General features: G+C 44.7%; 2 protein-coding genes across 3 annotated transcripts in view; both read left to right on the top strand.

Annotated features, from left to right (window-relative positions):
• On the top strand, positions 1–7,385 carry dgat2 (diacylglycerol O-acyltransferase 2). The gene is made up of 9 exons (XM_063014030.1): positions 1–15; positions 1,630–1,781; positions 2,296–2,424; positions 2,658–2,765; positions 2,945–3,015; positions 4,467–4,671; positions 5,460–5,634; positions 5,731–5,933; positions 6,184–7,385. The coding sequence occupies exons 2-9, from the start codon at positions 1,742–1,744 to the stop codon at positions 6,336–6,338; spliced, it is 1,086 nt and encodes a 361-aa protein (XP_062870100.1). The 5' UTR covers positions 1–15; positions 1,630–1,741; the 3' UTR covers positions 6,339–7,385.
• Positions 7,386–8,614: 1,229 nt separating this feature from the next.
• Positions 8,615–17,582, top strand: part of uvrag (UV radiation resistance associated gene) — a 58,427-nt gene continuing 49,459 nt past the window's right edge. For both annotated transcript variants that reach the window (XM_063014242.1, XM_063014241.1), the window contains exons 1-6: positions 8,615–8,871; positions 11,065–11,182; positions 12,393–12,427; positions 13,179–13,340; positions 14,000–14,074; positions 14,164–14,249. In XM_063014242.1, coding sequence (XP_062870312.1) covers positions 8,767–8,871; positions 11,065–11,182; positions 12,393–12,427; positions 13,179–13,340; positions 14,000–14,074; positions 14,164–14,249 — 581 coding nt within the window. In that variant the 5' untranslated portion in view covers positions 8,615–8,766. The remainder of the gene's footprint in view (positions 8,872–11,064; positions 11,183–12,392; positions 12,428–13,178; positions 13,341–13,999; positions 14,075–14,163; positions 14,250–17,582) is intronic.

Raw genomic sequence — 17,582 nt, 5'->3', positions numbered from 1 at the left:
ACACAGAGTGAACAGGTGAGTCTGATCAACACTGCAGATCTTTATTATTAATGATGGATTTATTATTTCTGTATTTATTGGTGTAATTTGTGCTGTTTTTATTGATCTGGTCTCTGGAGCTGGTGGACGTGATTCTGTTCAGACTGGGTGTACTGGGATTGATGTTTAATTTCCTCTAGCTGGTGGATCTGAACAGTTTCAGTTTATTTTTATTATTATTATCCAGGATTTTGTGTTATGATGCGGTGACTTTTCTTCATGATGTTTGACATCCTGTCAGACTGTAGAACAGAAGCTGGAATATAAAGTATTAAATCACACAATATTAAACTGGGTTGCTCTTTTACAGATGATGTTTATTTTCTATATTTCTACAACATTTTAGTTTATTACTTTATTAAATAAACTCTATAGTAAACAGAACCAGAACGATTCTTTAGGCAGAGATGTAGAAGAACCTGGTTCGATTCTTTAACCCTTTATGGGTCTCACCAAGAAAAGAATGTTTTATTCTTTAATTAAACATATCAATTCTTTGCATTTCTTAGTTTCTTGAGACTAAATCAACAACAAACTCTTAATAGTTGTTTACTAGAGCACACAGTATTTATAATGAGCCTCGACCAAACAATTGAGACGATCGCAAAAATGATGGATGATTTTTCAGCTACAGCTTTACGTTGACATCTAGGTTAGAAAAGCTGTTTTCTTAAAACCAATATTTTTGAGTTTAACACGTCAACCAAAGAGTAGATGCAACCCAAACAAGATTATTAAGTATTTAGACTCAAAGTAAGATCAACCAAGTGGTTGTGCAGACCATTAAAGGGTTAAAACACTCTGGTTCAGTTCAGGGTTGTTTATGATTTGTTTTATTATGTATTTATTTATTGATTAATTGTTGTTTAGTCTTTTGTCTTTGCACTGTTGTCTTTTATATCTGCACTGGAGAGCCTGACAGTGTTTTGTTATACTGTACAACCCTGTAAATACATAATGACAGTAGAGTTAATTGAACTGAATGAAATGATTTGATCCAGTTTGAACAGGAGCAGAAACATTTCTTGTGTAAAAATCTAAATGTTCTTTAAGCAGATAAACGAGGTTCTTCTGCATGAGCATCAATCTGATCCTTAATCTTCAGTCTTTATTGTTAAGACTTTTGCACGTGGAATTTTCAATTCTACACGTTAAAATGACTTTTTACTGACTGAGAAGATCCAGTTTGATAAAAAATGCAGAATATTAATGATTATTAATTAACGACACTTGGGTTTTCATGGGTTTTGTCACTTCTTCAGTATTTGTGATCGTTTCTTTGGCTTCATTCTTGTGAATTCGTTCCCCTCGTTATTACATTATTATTAAGAGCTAATATCTGCATTACAGTCAAATCTACACATTTATAAACACAATTTAGTAAAAATATCTGGACCTGCTCTACTGATTATGAAGTTTTGGTGTTTCAGACAAACCCATTTAAAACAAATCATTCAAATCCCAAAGCTGCTGATCCAGCATGTTGTATCTGATCACGTGTTTTTATTTCTAATATTTCTATATGAATTTGGTCTGAATTTCATGTTTGATGGTTGAATCTAAATGTTCTGTTTGTGTTTCTCGTTACAGATGAAACATTTCTGAGCAGTGAGGGACTGAAGCTGATAGTTTTTATTATTATCATTATTATTATTATTATTATTAATATTTACAGTTTTAGTGCTGATCCAGAAGATCTATCATGAAGACTTTACTCGCTGCTTACTCCGGTGTTAAAAAGGGTAAGTGTGTGTGTGTGTGTGTGTGTGTGTGTGTTTATTGAATGTACTTTATTACTTAGAATTTGACTTCACGCTACAATGTCTGTTTGGCTAATTAACATCTTTAATCAACTCAGCAGCTCCATGTTGAGTGTGTTTGATCATGATCGGTCTAGATTAATGCTATCCATACTGTCAGGCGTGGCAGTTTCATCATGTACCTTGACCCACACCCCCTCCACCCCACCCCAAATCCTACCCAAAACCCTTTTTGAAGGTGTGAGGGAACTTCTGGGTGCTCTAATATGCTCACACCTCTGTGGAGGGTTCAAACTGTGTGATGAAGGGAGGATTGGAAGTTTAATCCAACAGGTTACCAGAGTGCACAGGGGAATGGGATATATCCCAACTGGGATTTAAACAGGATAAACCTTTTCAAAAAAGTTCTATAGATGAAAGTATATTTCCGATTTGATTTATGGTTTATGAACGATGTGCTAATGTGATTAAATGTAACACGTGTGTTTTGGTGCAGGTTCTGGTTCCCGGTTCCTCTCGGCTCTGCAGGGTCTCCCCTCGGCCCCGTGGCTCTCCAGATCTAAACTGGTGAAGCAGTTACAGGCCATCTCAGTGCTGCAGTTCGTCCTCACCTTCCTCGCTCTGGGTGAGCTAACTACTAGCTAACTAGTATCTAACTAATAGCTAACTAATAGCACAGACAGTATTTAGTATGTGGACACTGAACATTAAGTTCATCTGCCACAACCATTGCTAAATGCATTATAAAGCCAATATACGATACACTTTCATGTTCGTAACAACAGTTTGGGGAAGGCCCTCAAAGTGAGGTCCTAAAAACACGGTTCTGACTTCGAGTCTTTCCTCTTTACCCATAAGGCATTGCTTCGACGGTGCTGCTGGCTTACCTGTTTTGCACAGACTGCTGGGTAATCTCTGCCATCTACACCGCCTGGCTCATCGTGGACTGGAACACACCCAAACGAGGTCGGTCTCAGAGTGTGTGTGTGTGTGTGTGTGTGTGTGTGTGTGTGTGTCCTGCGATGGACTGGCGACCTGTCCAGGGTGTTTCCTGTCTTTCGCCCAGTAAATCGGACCCACTGAGGTGGTGAAACAGACACTGATTGGCTGCATTTATAATATAAGTGTGTGTGTGTGTGTTTCAGGTGGACGCAGGTCAGCGTGGGTCAGGAGCTGGACCGTCTGGACCTACTTTAAAGATTATTTTCCCATCAGAGTGAGTATCAGAACTGAACCGCAGTCAGAAGTGCAACGAATCGACCTCTCGGCTAATCTTATTACACAAGAAACTGAGCACAAAAATCCTCCGTCTCCTGTTTAAATTACACAACCAAAAGTATTGGGACGCCTGACCTGAGGGTGTCGGACGTCCCGATTCCAGACTGACCTCTGTGTGATCGCAGCTCAGCAACACCGCCGTCTCAAACCTGACTGAATGTTTTGCTGATCACGTGAACCAACAGACAGAAAAACAAACCTACTCCTGTCGTCCTCAGACTTTTGAACCCTGATCGATTTGGTGTTCCCTCCCGAGCCTCTGATTTGGGTCGTATCTTCTCAGATAAGAGGAACAACAACAGCCGGCGCGTACAGTCAGGGTTCTGATTCTTGATAATGTGTAGAGAGGGCGGAGGGTGGAGGTGGAGGTGGAGGTGGAGGTGGAATTACCCTGACGTGTGTCCTCTAGACTTTGGACGTCCTGATAGATGAAGGTTCTGCTGAGGACGTGGTTTCATGTTTGTCTCGAGTATTAAAGGCGCAGGGGGAGAAATACGTCCTGATGTTAGAGGCGGGACAGGGTCCAGGTCAGAACGTGTATTTGGAGACGCAGCTCTGCCATGTTTACGTTTGTGAGCACTAAGTAATACGAGTGGAGTGTAGGGGCTGTGTGATGATGCCCATTTTCTGTGTGATTATTCGTTATTTCACGTCCCTGTTGTGTTCAGGGCGGCTCGGTGGCTCGTACTGTAGCCTCACAGCAAGAAGGTCCTGGGTTCAGTTCCCAGGTGGAGCAGTCTGGCTCCTTTCTGTGTGGAGTTTGCATGTTCTCCTCCTGTCTGTGTGGGTTTCTGCCCTGAGTACATAGACGTGCAGTCTGGAGATACTTAACTGGAGATGTGGTAAAACCATACAGTGACCATGAACAGTTGCGTTGACCATGAACAGGGCGAAGCAATTACATAAAACAGATAAAAATTTGCAGATTTAAATCCCGTCATTTTGACTTATAGATAAAACGAGTGTGGAAAGCCAACAGGGTCAGATTGGGTGCAGAATATGGGAAGTTAAAGGGATCAAAACCAGTTCAATTCTCAGCAGTGCTATCGACCAGGCCGGGCGCCCAACATAAACAATAAGGCATGTCTGATGGAGGGATGGAAGGGATTTCCACTAGCCGAGATATTCGTTTCCCAGATTCAGAAGGTAAGAGCGGTGAGGGATTCATGTGAAGCATAGCGGGACTCTCAGTACGTGATGCGTCTCTGTGAGTAAACACTCTGCTGGTTGGGGAAAAGAAGTGCCTGCTGGCTGCACACATGTCAGAGGGGGCACGTGATGGGGGGGGGGCGTGTTGTTCAGATTTGCTTTCAGTTCATCTTTATTTTATAAAACGATCGTTGGCGCTCGAGTGCTGACGTGATATCTGTGTGTGTTTCATTTCCAAAGCTCATCAAGACCCATAATTTACCCCCCAACCGGAACTACATTTTTGGCTACCACCCCCACGGCATCTTCTGCTTCGGTGCTTTCTGTAACTTCTCCACCGAGGCGACGGGATTCTCCAAGAAGTTTCCCGGGATCAAGCCGTCCCTCGCCACGCTGGCCGGAAATTTCCGTTTACCACTGCTGAGGGACTATTTAATGTCTGGAGGTGAGGTGCAAATGAAAACATGTGATTAATTCAATATTTAAGTGGTTAATAACTGGGAATGATGGTGTACCGGTAGCGGGGGATGGATTAAGGTATCATGCCCACTTTCCATGCCAGATTTATTATAGCAGGGAGGCATGAATGCGCAGATGACTGACAGTGCCGGTTCCTCTAACAGGCAGTGTCCGCGCCTCATCAAGTGTTCACTGGATCTCTGTTGGATCCTTGTAGGCTTTTCTTTTCCACTTAGTGCTGATGTCTGGAACCCGCTGCCTGGTGCAACCGCACCCTGGAATCAGCCGAATCCCTCGGCTCAGTGTTTGGTCGCCGGTGTTTGGTTGTGTCCAGTATTTGTGACTGTAAATAATCAGTATTTGATGATAGAAAACATGTTTTTTTTTATGAGCAGATAAATGAAAGCTCAGCTGTACTTTAGCAGAGCAGATAAGACGCGTGCTGATCAGTGCTGGTTTGACCTTGGACAGGAGGCTCACGCTCAGGGTTCAGACCTGTTTGTTCCTCAGTACGAGTTCAGGAACCTGCGCTGTGATTATTGATCTGCTCTCTGTGGAGGGGATTTCACTTTATCTTCTGTAATCAATGACCCCAGATTTTTTTTTTTCTTCATCTTATTATTATTATTATAATTATTATAATATTGTTATTGTTAGTGTTATTATCATTATTATTGTTAATATTATTATTATTACTATTCAGAAAGTTTAATGTTGACGGGAGTGTTTGTGTGTGTGTGTGTGTGTGTGTGTGTTTGTGGGTGTTTATTTTAGGTATTTGCCCGGTGAATCGTAACTCTATAGACTATCTGCTGTCTCATAACGGGACGGGGAACGCCGTGGTGATCGTGGTCGGAGGAGCCGCCGAATCTCTGGACTGCGCACCGGGAATGAACTCTGTAACTCTGAGGAACCGCAAAGGATTCATCAAGCTCGCCCTGCAGAAAGGGTGACGAATGTAGTCCACATTATTTCCACCAGCTGGATGTGCCTGTACCATCACACCAGTATTAAAAACGTGTGTGTGTGTGTGTGTGTGTTGCAGAGCTGACCTGGTCCCCGTGTACTCGTTCGGGGAGAACGAGGTGTATAAGCAGGTGATATTTGAGGACGGGACTTGGGGCAGGATGGTACAGAAGAGGCTTCAGAAGGTTTTTGGTTTTGCTCCCTGTATCTTTCACGGCTGTGGGTTTTTCTTCAGTGAGTCGTGGGGCTTCGTCCCGTACGGAAAACCCATCAACACCGTCGGTGAGTTTCAATTTATCTCATTTAAAAATATGTAATAACAATAATAAATAATAATAATAATAAATAATTAATTAAATAAAATAAATAATATAAATACTAATGCTATTATTAGTAAAAAGGGCCTCTGTATACTATTGCACATTCTTTTACCTAAATCTATTATTGTACTCGGTTAAAAACACACGACTTTACTCGGTTAAACTGAAACTGAAATCGTTTCTTGTTTATAATTGTTAATGTTTACCTTTAGTTGGTGAACCCATCACGGTGCCAAAGATGGAGGATCCAAGTCCGGATGTGGTGGACATGTACCACACCATGTACATCAACTCTCTCACCAAACTCTTTAACAACCACAAGACCAGATTCGGCTTCAGGGAGACCGACACGCTGCTCATTCAGTGAGAACCGACCAATCAGGAACGGAAAAAAACCCCGAAACTGAACTAAAGGGCCCGATCAGGAACGCTCGGACACCGGTGCTTTAAAATAACTCATAGTGCACGCTTTCTTAAAAAACAGAAACACGAAAAACACAGACACATATTTGAAAGATGCAATACAAGGTAGGGATTGTTGCCACACGGTGGCGCTACACTGTACAATATCAGTTGTTAAGTAAACCTGTACTGGAATGCAGACCAGGATGTAGATGATCAGTAGAGTCTTTATGGTGGTATGAGGATCCTGTTTGTTTATTGATCTGATTAATGAAGGTGCATCTTATTGTGGGTCTCAGATTAGCAAACCAAGCCACGCCCCCAGAGTGCCACGCCCCCACGCTGCCAGAACTAGTGCTATCAAAATTGGAAGATTCGGTGAGCGGTTTAATGCCCAGCTGATGGTTCTGCTGCAATGATGTTCAGCAGTGATGCAAAAATGTCTGAATCTGGTTTCTTAACCTGTATAAGTAAATAATTCAGTTTCAGGGCGTGGTGTGTGGGCGTGGTGTGTGGGCGTGGCCATGTGAACATAAGCCGTCTAAGCACCTGAATGCTTGCAGTTAAAATGAATGAATTTTAAATAACGACACAAAATCATATGAGGATAAAAGATCAGTAATATTTGACTCCTCTTGATTAATCAGATTCTTTGATCTCAAGTTATTTTTATTGTTTTTATATTATATTTGGTATTTGCACAAGCAATGCAACATTAGACACACACACAATGCGGTGACCACAGATACACACTATACGGCCAAAGGTATGTGCAGTAATGGTTCAGTATTTGTTTTTATTAGAGCAGATTTGACTCAGAAATAAGCAGCGTTAGAAGGAAATAATGAGCAGAAACATGATGATGTGTGTTCTGTACGCTGTAATTATTATAATGATTATATCTGTGATTTATGGTCGGCGGCTGGTTTATAAGTGAAAGTGCAATAAATGTTTATGATTCTTTACATGCAACTTTTATAGGAAGCTTTTTGTGAATAAACTCTAAATAAAATTCATCGTCTGATTCTGTTTTTTTATAAACAGTCATGTAAAAAAATAATCGTCCACTACAGCTAATATCCAGGGTTTAAATCTCAGCAGTGCTATCGTCCGACTGGGCATCTACACAGACACGATTTGCTTTGATTGTGGGGTGGTGGGGGGTGGCCGAAGCCGTGCAATGGATTTCCATCTTGTCCAAGGTGGGCTACTGCATTGCTCTCAGTGATTCTGAGCATGCTGGACCCTTTGCAACCCTGACCAGGATAAAGCAGATAGTAAAATGCAATATAAAGGAATAGATTAACCATGTTTTTTGCATTATTATATGAATTAGTATATTTTATATATGTTTAATTGTATTATATTTATGATATTGTATTACTTAAATATTAAATATTGTATAATAATAATAATTATGACTATGATTATTAATTATATTGTTATTTTATTAGTGTCCTTATTTGTAGCATTCACAATTCACTACATGTACAAAAGTACTGGGACGCCCCTTCTGATGATTGAATTCATTCCTGTCAGCCACAACAATTACTAACGTGTAATAAATCAATAATACAAAGGGCATGACATGCTTCCAACTTTGCAGCAACAGTTTAGGGAAGGTCCTTTCCTATTTGAGCCTGACTGTGCCCCTGTGAACAAAGAAGGGCCCAACAGAACCCTGAGCTCAGCCTCAGTCAACAGCTCTGGGATAAACCGGAACACCGACTGATCAATCAGCGCCCAGCCGTACAAATGCTGTCATCTTTTGACTGAATGGGCACAAATCCCCACAGACACACTTCAAAGTCTTATGAGAAGCTTCTCATTAGAGCGGCTGTTGTTCTAGCTGAAAAGATCACACAGAGAGTCACTACTTTACTGCTTTATGTGTTTTTGTAACGCTCACGATTAGGTGTCCAGATACTTTTGGTCATGTAGTGTATTCACATGACTTCCTCATGCTTTAATACGACTGATTTTCAAATACCTCTACTATTCCTACTTAAGTGCACTACTTGAGCTAAAAAATAATGTCCTATGTGCCCTATCTAGTGCACTTTGTGGTAACAATACCTTCTTTTAAATGCGGCCAATCCTGACGTTGATAGGATATTTCATTGATTGACAGCTCTTCTAACCAATCACGATGCCTGCTTTGACAGCCAGCGTGTGTGAACCAATCAGATTCGCAGAAAGGCTTGAGCCTGAATGAAGGTCGGAGAAGGGTTGAGTGAGAGAGAGAGTTTAGTTTTGTTTATGCACCAGCAGATGCTTCACAGCTGCTTTACAAAACATGTCGCTTATTTAGAGGAGATTTTGGGACATGTTGGCACCCCTGGCCTTTCTGACACCGGTGCACAGGGATGAGTTAGGTGTATAAATGCAGTGTAATGATGAATTCTGTTTGGGATCTTGCTGTCTCCTCCAGTGCTGTCAGTAATCCTGTAACTGCTGCATCTTCCCGAGCCGTGCATGTGGATCTAACCTCCCAGCAGGTACCAAACTGTGCACAGTATTTCAAAAATCCACATTATTATTATTATTATTATTATTATTATTATTTCTTTAATACATTTTGCATGACAGCTTTGCTCTGCGTCACGTGGTCACACGCTAAATCAACACTACCCGGGCCTTATTATTGTATTATTACGCTGTTTATTAATGTTTTAAACCATTCATTGTATTTATAATAATTCTTCAAGACTTTTCTATTGTTTATTTGTTGCGTAAAGCCTAATATTGTTTTTCACTTTGCAATAAAACCTCTATTATTTGGTAATTTATAAAAAAAAGTGGGATGTGTCTCAATTGCATACTACCGTTCTAAACAGTGCGCTAAAAGCATAACGGCATCATAGCTGTCAAGTGGACTTTGCTTGTTTGTAGTATGTAATTGGGACGCAGCCCGAGTTTTACAATCGCGATTTTTAACCGCGTACGTCCATTTAACTTACTGATTTCGTTTTATTTACTTATTATACACTAATTCAACACAGTTTATCCCAGTATGTTCTTAAATCTGACACAAAATAACGAAAAAACCCTATAATCTACTTAGCAAACATCAACTCAAACCTAAATACCCATCAACTAACAGTAAACTAGCTTACTAGCTACACGGCTAACTCTTCATACGGAATATAGTTTATTATAACAGTAAATGCTTAATATTCTGCTGAATAATAATCAAATTAAGTCATTGTGTTTAATAAATGCCGGTTTATTTGAGTGCTTGACTTGTTTACTATGGAACTGTCAGTGTCAAATAGCCATTAGCAAGCCTGAGGGCTGTGTTTCAATTCTAATAGCACAGAGGGGCTGTGTTCCAACTGTCATACTTAGGGGTTATAAATGAGCACACTTGGTCCTGTACACTAGCTCAGTAGCTGGCGAGTAGTACCGTCACTGAGCACTTTATTTGGAACACCTAACTGACACATACCTATTTTATAAGCTACACCTACCATGTAGATGAACGTTGTGGGTATACAATTACTGTCTGTAGCTGATCTGTTGCTCTGTACGCTCTGCACCGCATTTATCAATGGAAACAGACCTCCACTGACCAGAAGATGTGTGGGTGGTGGAGCGTTCTCAGCACTGCAGTGATACTCACATGGTAATAACATGGTAGTATGTGGTCTGGTATGAGTGTAGCAGGTGCGGCAGTGTTGTTGGGATTTTTAAACACCACCACATTGGCTGTTCTGTATTTTCAGGTTTCAAACATCAGAATCATGAGGAAGGTTTTGGACCGGCTGGTGAACAATGCTGGCGCTTGTTAGAGCCGCTGTTAATCCTATAGGAACCCGTGACTCAGATTTAGGCTTTAATGCCCGGAGAGACTGACCCTCGCGCCCACCCTCGGCTCTGACCCTCACCCTCAACCTCGCGTCATTTCCTCACGTAAACCATGAACCTGCTCTCAGAGGAACCGCCGTCGCTCTCGGTTTCATGTCACAACACCGCCAGCCAAAAAAAATCATACCCGCAGTGATGCCACGATGCCCACGCTGTGTAGTGCCATGTGATACACACACACACACACACACACACACACACACACTGTACCATCAGCCTCGTATTTACACTCATTACACTTCATCTCCAGAAGCTGCAGCTGTATAAAGTGCAGAAGTATTGGCACCTTTGCCAGGCCTACGATGCATTGGCGCCCTGTGTTTCCCGGTGGATCCAGACCCCCTGTGACCCTGACCATTTACAGAACAGGACGCCTTTATTTGTCATATATCCATAAACACGAGTACAGTACAACGAAATTCTGTCTCAGTGTATCCCAGCTTGTTTGGAAGCTGGACACAGAGCTTGTTGTGGGTAAAGGGCCTTGCCCAGGGACCCAACACTGGGATTCAAACTCAAAACATTTTGATTGATAGCTCAAAGGTCTACACACTAGGCTCCCGCTGTCCTTCATATTTACATTTACGCCGTTTAGCTGATGCTTTTATACAGAGCGGCGTACAATTGTGATGGTATACAATCCCAGCAGTTGAGGGTTGAGCCTTGCTCAGGGGTCCAACAGTGGTCGCAGATATGTGCTTGAACCAGCGACCTTCAGATTATTAGTTCAATACTTTAACCCCTGAGCTACCGCTGCCCTGACCAGGATATATCGATTGATAAATAAATAAATAATGTATTTTTTTTTCTGCGTGGTGTCTCAGAGGCGTTTGCGTCACCTGAGGAGCATCGCTGCCAGGAACATCGTGAACAGGAACCATTCTCCTCTGCTGGACACCTACTTCACCCTTCACCTGTGTTTGGGGGATCGAATATCTAAAGGTGGGTCCAGTTTCACCTCATACACAGTAAACGTTCCTGCCGCTCCTGTACCGACATGCTGGACTGTAGGTGGAACACACGCTGCTGTACGGTCAGAAGTATTGGGACGCTGCTTCTTCAACAGCTCTGGGATGAACTGGAACATCGACTGTTCGACCAGTTCCCAGCCATACTGACTAAATAGTCACAAATTCCCATACACAGATACACTTGAAAGTCTTGTGAGAAGCTTCTCAGAAGAGCGGCTGCTGTTATAGCTGATAAGATCACATGGGGGCGCTCTGTTCCTGAAACAAGTTCACGGTCAGGCGTCCAAATACTTTTGAACTGCTGAACCTGCTGCGCCAATCCTGGAGGGCAGGATCGAACCCAGGTCTCCAGGTCCCACACCGCTGTGTAATACAGCTGCATTTACATCTTCAGCATCCAAAGTGACTGACAGTACTGTGACAGTACGAGCTCTAAGCAATTGAGGGTTAAGGGCCTCGCTCAAGGGCCCAACAGTGGCAACCTGGCAGAGGTGGGGCTTGAACCGGCGACCTTCTGATAACTAGTTCAGTAATTTAACCACTTCACTACAACTGCTGCGCCATCCATCGGACTGGCATCACACCTGACCGTCATCCTTCACCTCACCTGTGGTAATCCTAGAAGATTGGTACCAGACCTGGTGAGTCCCAGGAACCCAAATCTGTGCGGGGAACATGTACTTGTACCCTCACGTGGGTGTGTTTGGTGGGTTCTGTGAAGGAACATCAAGTTCCTCAGGATCTAGCTGAGGAACCACTCAGGAACCTCTCATGTCTGGTTAGGAAACATCTCAGCGTCCACCAGCAGAAGCCGGAACGTGTGCCGATCGAGCAGAACCCTCAGCAGAACAGGGTGGAAGATCATGTCAGCATTATGTAGGCCCATATCAGGTCGAGGTCTAGAAATGAATACGTTCTCTGTCGCAGCGCCACCTAGTGAACGACGAGTCCTGCAGCACAAGAACGGCCAGAACATCAGAGTGAGTGCTTTCCTCTGGTGTGAGATGGAACAGTTGGCGTAGGAATAAAGAGAAGATCATGTACTGTGGATGGAAGGTGAAGGAGGTGGAAACAGATGTTTTGGATGAACCATGTGCATGTGAAACATCTGGATGGAAATCCAGCCCAGAACCGTACGTGAAATCATAAAGAACTCACGCTCTTCTTCTCTTTCCTTCCAGATTTCTACAAGAGTGAAATCATCCAAGACTCTCTGGTGAGTCCAGATTTTATTCATGCACTGATCCATTATTTATGTCTGACCTCTTTATTAGGGACGCCAGACTAACCCTTGGTAGAACCTCTCATGCTCTCGGAGCATAACGTGGGTTCCTCAAGGTTCCTGAGGCGTTCTTTAGAGATTTGGGGACTGGATCTGGGTCCGGTGACCGGGGAGGCCGTTGAAGGACGTTTGTTGTTGATTTTAAGCTCAGTGGAGCTTCATGAAGCCTCAGAGGAGAAAGCGAAAGCCGGTGGGGCGTGACGTTCCTCTCTCTGGTGCGCTGCGGGTGTTGCGTAGGCGGTTGTTTATTCGCAGGGGCAGAAGTGAGAAGTTGTGGGGGGTTGTGGGTACTTTTGTTTTAGTTTAGTTTGTCTATAAATGTCGTCTGGTGCTGCCGACTGAACGTCTGAACCAGTGTAAACCGGTCTGACCTGAAGGCTGATGGCGTCCACGTTGACATGAACTCTGGAGCCGCTGTGCAAGAAAGAAGCCCCCGAGGCTGATTATTGAGGTGTCCACATACTTTTGGACACATACTGTATAAATAATACCGCCCTGATCAGCTCCTCAGTAGAGAGGATTCGCTGATGTCGGACGCTCGCTCGTTATTCAGTCGGATCGTCACTCAGAATTAGGAGCATTTTAAGGGATCTAAGAATTTAGACACGCCCTCTTCTCTGTGTAGCGAGATCAGACGTTTTCAGACAGACCCACGGTGTGTGTGTGTGTGTGTGTGTGCGTACAGAACCCGACATGGCGCAGTTTGGACTTCGCGATGCTGCCGGACCTGTTGGACACGTCGGTCTCGTGCTTCGTGGTCAGAATCTGGGGAGGACAGGACCAACACTTCCAGCTGCTCATCGAGTGGAAGGTCAACCTGGACGGCCTGCGCTACACCGGCCAGCAGGTAGGGAGGGACGGGAGGAATTATGGGTAAACGGCGCGAGACGCGACCATACACCCATCGGCCAAAACGTTTTGGACCGTCCTGCAGAAATGTTTCATTTACGTTTACGGCATTTAGCGGACGCTTTAATCCAAAGCCACTTATAGTTGTGACAGTATACAGTCTGAGCAATTAAGGGTTAAGGGCCTTGCTCAAGGGCCCAACAGTGGCAACCTGGCAGTGGTGGGGCTTGAACTGGCAACCTTCTGATTACCAGTCCAGTACCTTAACCTCTGAGCTACAACTGCCCAGAAATGTGCACGTCTGTGTGATCTTCTCTGAGGAAGAAGTACGGCTTTTGTACATTTGTACGGCTGGGCGCTGATTGATCAGTTGATGTTCCGGTTCATCCCAGAGCTGTTGAGTGGGGCTGAGCTCAGAGCTCTGTGCAGGACACTGAAGCACAGGTCCTTCCCTAAACTGTTGCTGCAAAGTCAGAAGCACATCATTTCCTTTATATGATTAATTTAATACCCCTGTTAGTACCTGCTGTGGCTGAAACATATTAATTCAGTAATGCATCCTAGTGTGTAGGATGAAATGTGCCAGAAGTATGTGGACACCCCCTTTCAAAGTATATTAATATCATTAATATGAAGTTCTCCGCCTGTGTGTCTCAGATCCGGTCGAGGAACCCTAACGAGATCATATTCGGACTGAATGACGGTTACTACGCGGCGGATTTTGATCAGAAGGTAACGGTGACTGATCGAAGCTTTTTATCCCAGTCGGGGTGCAAATACTTTCCCCCAGTGTGTCAGAATTCTCGCGCGTCTTTGTTCAGGAGAATTCGGAGAGGAAGAAGAACTCCTTGTTGCAGGTGGACCAGAGCTCATTGAGGAACTCCTACAGCGTCTTCTCTCTGCTCAGGTACGGGACCGCACGGGGAACCTGAGGACTGATCCTGGATCAGTGTTATATTCTTCATATTCATGGTTATTAATGGTAGAATCACGCAGGTCTGATCCAGGATCAGCTTCATATTCTTTATATTTACGGTTATTGATGGTAGAATCACACAGAGCTGATCCTGGATCAGCTTCATATTTATGTTATAGATGATAGAATCACAGAACTGATCCTGGATCAGCTTCATATTTATGTTATAGATAATGGAATCACAGAACTGATCCTGGATCAGCTTCATATTCATGGTTATTAATGGTAGAATCATGCAGAACTGATCCTGGATCAGCTTAATGTGTGTATTTTCTATCTTCTCGCAACTGTTATCTTGTTGGATATTCCATTTCAAATCCCCTTCTGGGAAGGATTTTCATCAGGAGCTAATATTGAATAAGATTGGGCCTGGCTCACTGTCAACGTTCCAATTGATCCCGAAGGCGCTGGGTGTAGGGTTGGGTTGAGATCCGGACTCTGTGACCCCCCCAACCCCCCCCAAGTGTGGAGTCTGGGCTCAACTTACAGACGTTATTACACTTGATGATTGATGCTGGATGTTTATGTTCTGTTTCTGAGCTTTAGGAAATGTGGTTTAGGTTAATATAAGCTTCCCTCGTGTAAGATCAAAGAGAAGAATGAAAGAGGATCATTTCAATTACAAGATAAAAGAGCTTTTGGGTCTTTGATGTTTTTCCGCTGCTGTAACGCGATTATTCCACTAGATGGCGGCGTCGCACTTTTAATTTTTTACCCACCACATGCGCACATGAGACTGTTTTGGAAATGACCCACCGTGGGTCCGGTTCGGTCTCCTTATCTGGATTTCTGTCCTCCACTGGACCCTTTTAGATTCCTACAAAACAAGGAGTACAGGGGCTCTGATCCCTACATTCCACCTCTGTGTTTTGGGGTGTTTTAGATCTGGTCAGGTGGAGAGGACTAAACTACAGGTCAGTAAACATCTCAGGATCCAAATAATCCAGTTCAGAGTTCTCTCTCTCTCTCTCTCTCTCTCTCTCTCTCTCTCTGTGTGTGTGTGTGTGTGTGTGTGTGTGTGTGTGTGTGTGTGTGTGTGATATGTGTAATGATTTATCTGGGACTTTGTTCTGGCAATGCAAAGCTCACTTGACTGAGGACGTCCATGCTGTTTCGGCGTCTTTAATTCATAGCAGGCCTGTTTGAGTCCCTCAAGCTTATGAAGGTATCTCTAATGGACTCAGTTCTTTTGTTTTTCACCATCTGCTGTATCCTGGTCAAGGTTGCGGTGGGCATGGTCTTACCAGGAAACACTGGGAGCCATCGCAGCATCAGTTAATGCCGAAGCGCCTGTTGTACGAGCGGTTTGTAAAGCGCGGCTGGTGTCGGTCCGTCGCAGGGAGCAGGGGATACCAAGCAGGGGGTAGGGGGTAGGGATCAGTGAATAAGGATCAAGGAGTCGGGATCAGGGGGTAGGAAGCAGGGAGCAGGGGTCTGGGGGTAAAATTTAGGGGCAGGGGGTAGGGATCAGGGACTAGGAATCGGGGTAAGGAACAGGGAGTAGGGATCAGGGAGAAGGGATCCGGGGGTAGTGAGTAGGTGGTAGGGAAGAGGGAGTAGGGATCAAGGAGTAGGGATCAAGGGGTAGTGAGTAGGTGGTAGGGAAGAGGGAGTAGGAATCAAGGAGTCGGGATCAAGTCGGTAGGGAGCAGGGAGAAGGGATCGGGGGTAAAGTTTAGGGAGCATGGGGTGGGGAGTATGGATCAGGGAGTAGGGAGCAGAGTGTAGGAATCAAGGAGTAGGGATCAAGGGGTAGTGAGTAGGTGGTAGGGAAGAGGGAGTAGGAATCAAGGAGTCGGGATCAAGTCGGTAGGAAGCAGGGAGAAGGGATCAGGGGGTAAAGTTTAGGGGCAGGGGGTAGGGATCAGGGACTAGGAATTGGGGGTAGGGAGCAAGGGGTAGGAATCAAGGAGTCGGGATCAAGGGGTAAGGTTTAGGGAGCATGCATAGGGAGTAGGGATCAGGGGGATCTTTCGAATGCCTTTTAGGATGGAGCACTGTGGGTGAGGGAACCCTCATCGGGGGTCTGTACACTATCAGGGTTCTGGTTTGATTAGTTCATGCGTTTTCGGCTGAGGTCCGGGACTCGGAGGGTACGCCTCCCCCCCCCGGTCGCCCCTCCGGGACCCTCCTGTTCCCCGTGATTACATCCTGTCTGTGAAACTGAGGATCGTCAGATCGTCTCCCCACTCTGGTCCTGATTCCACAGGAAACGTTAAACCCGGTCGCTCCACTCGGCTCCGTCCAGCAGCGTCTCGGGACCGAATCCGGCCGATGTAACGAGATAATCAGTGCCGGCGGTGAGACAGGAAACCTTCCGCTGTACGCCTGTAACCGCGTTCACCTCGCTGGAAATGAGAGGCAGATCCGAACCGCCGAGGCTCCGGTCAGCGCCGCGGCCCTGCGGGACGTTACGTAACACAGGAACCATCACCAGCCCGAAGCAAAGTAATAACGACACACAGAAGAAACCACGACCACGCCTAAAAATACTCCTAAAAATCATTTAGTCATATCCTGCTCCCTGCTGCCCTCACTGATAGGTGCCTGGGCCTAGTGTACGCCTCCTCGGTCACGTTTGATGTCGTTGAGCAGTTGCAGGTTCCTACAGAGAGCTGTAATGTGTACGGAGGAACATGCTACGCTCTCTGTATTCCTCCACCGCTCACCCCTGCGCCTCGACCACACACTAGGGGTCGCTGTCAGTCCAGAACCGAGCTTAATTCACAGCCGAGGCCCAGATCTGGTCCCCGAAGTCAATTTCGGGACGGAGGGCTCCTAGACGAGGCCTGACCACGCCCACTTTACTAATCAAAACGAACGTTTATTTTCTGCCGCGTCCAGAAATCAGATCCAAATATTAATTTTTCACTTTCATTTATGCACTTTTCCCTCACAATCTAGTCATACCCGATTCCCCAAGTGTCCCACCCTGACCTGACCGGGGAGAGGCGCAGACACACCCTCTCTCACGTACGGAGTATGGAGAGTCACGCTCTCGTGCATTCCAGCTGCAGCAAGGAACCCGTCTGACCGTCCTCCCTCAGACACAGCCAGTGGTGTTTGTGTAGTCGATTACGCCCATGTCCAAATACTTCTGAATTTGTATCGTGCACTTCGGTGCTTTAGAATCATTTCCTTAGACATGTCTAATTCTCAGTTCTAGTATGATTGGCCGTAACGTGCCCAGTGGAACTCACTATACTCAGGTATTCCTGGACCAGACAGTAGGGGTCGCTGTTGGGCGGAAACCATGTGACCCAT

The sequence above is a fragment of the Trichomycterus rosablanca genome, chromosome 18 (genome assembly GCF_030014385.1).
Source record: "Trichomycterus rosablanca isolate fTriRos1 chromosome 18, fTriRos1.hap1, whole genome shotgun sequence".
NCBI lineage: Eukaryota > Metazoa > Chordata > Actinopteri > Siluriformes > Trichomycteridae > Trichomycterus > Trichomycterus rosablanca.
Note: the sequence above shows the minus strand (reverse complement) of the source record. Positions and strands in the feature narration are given on the sequence as shown.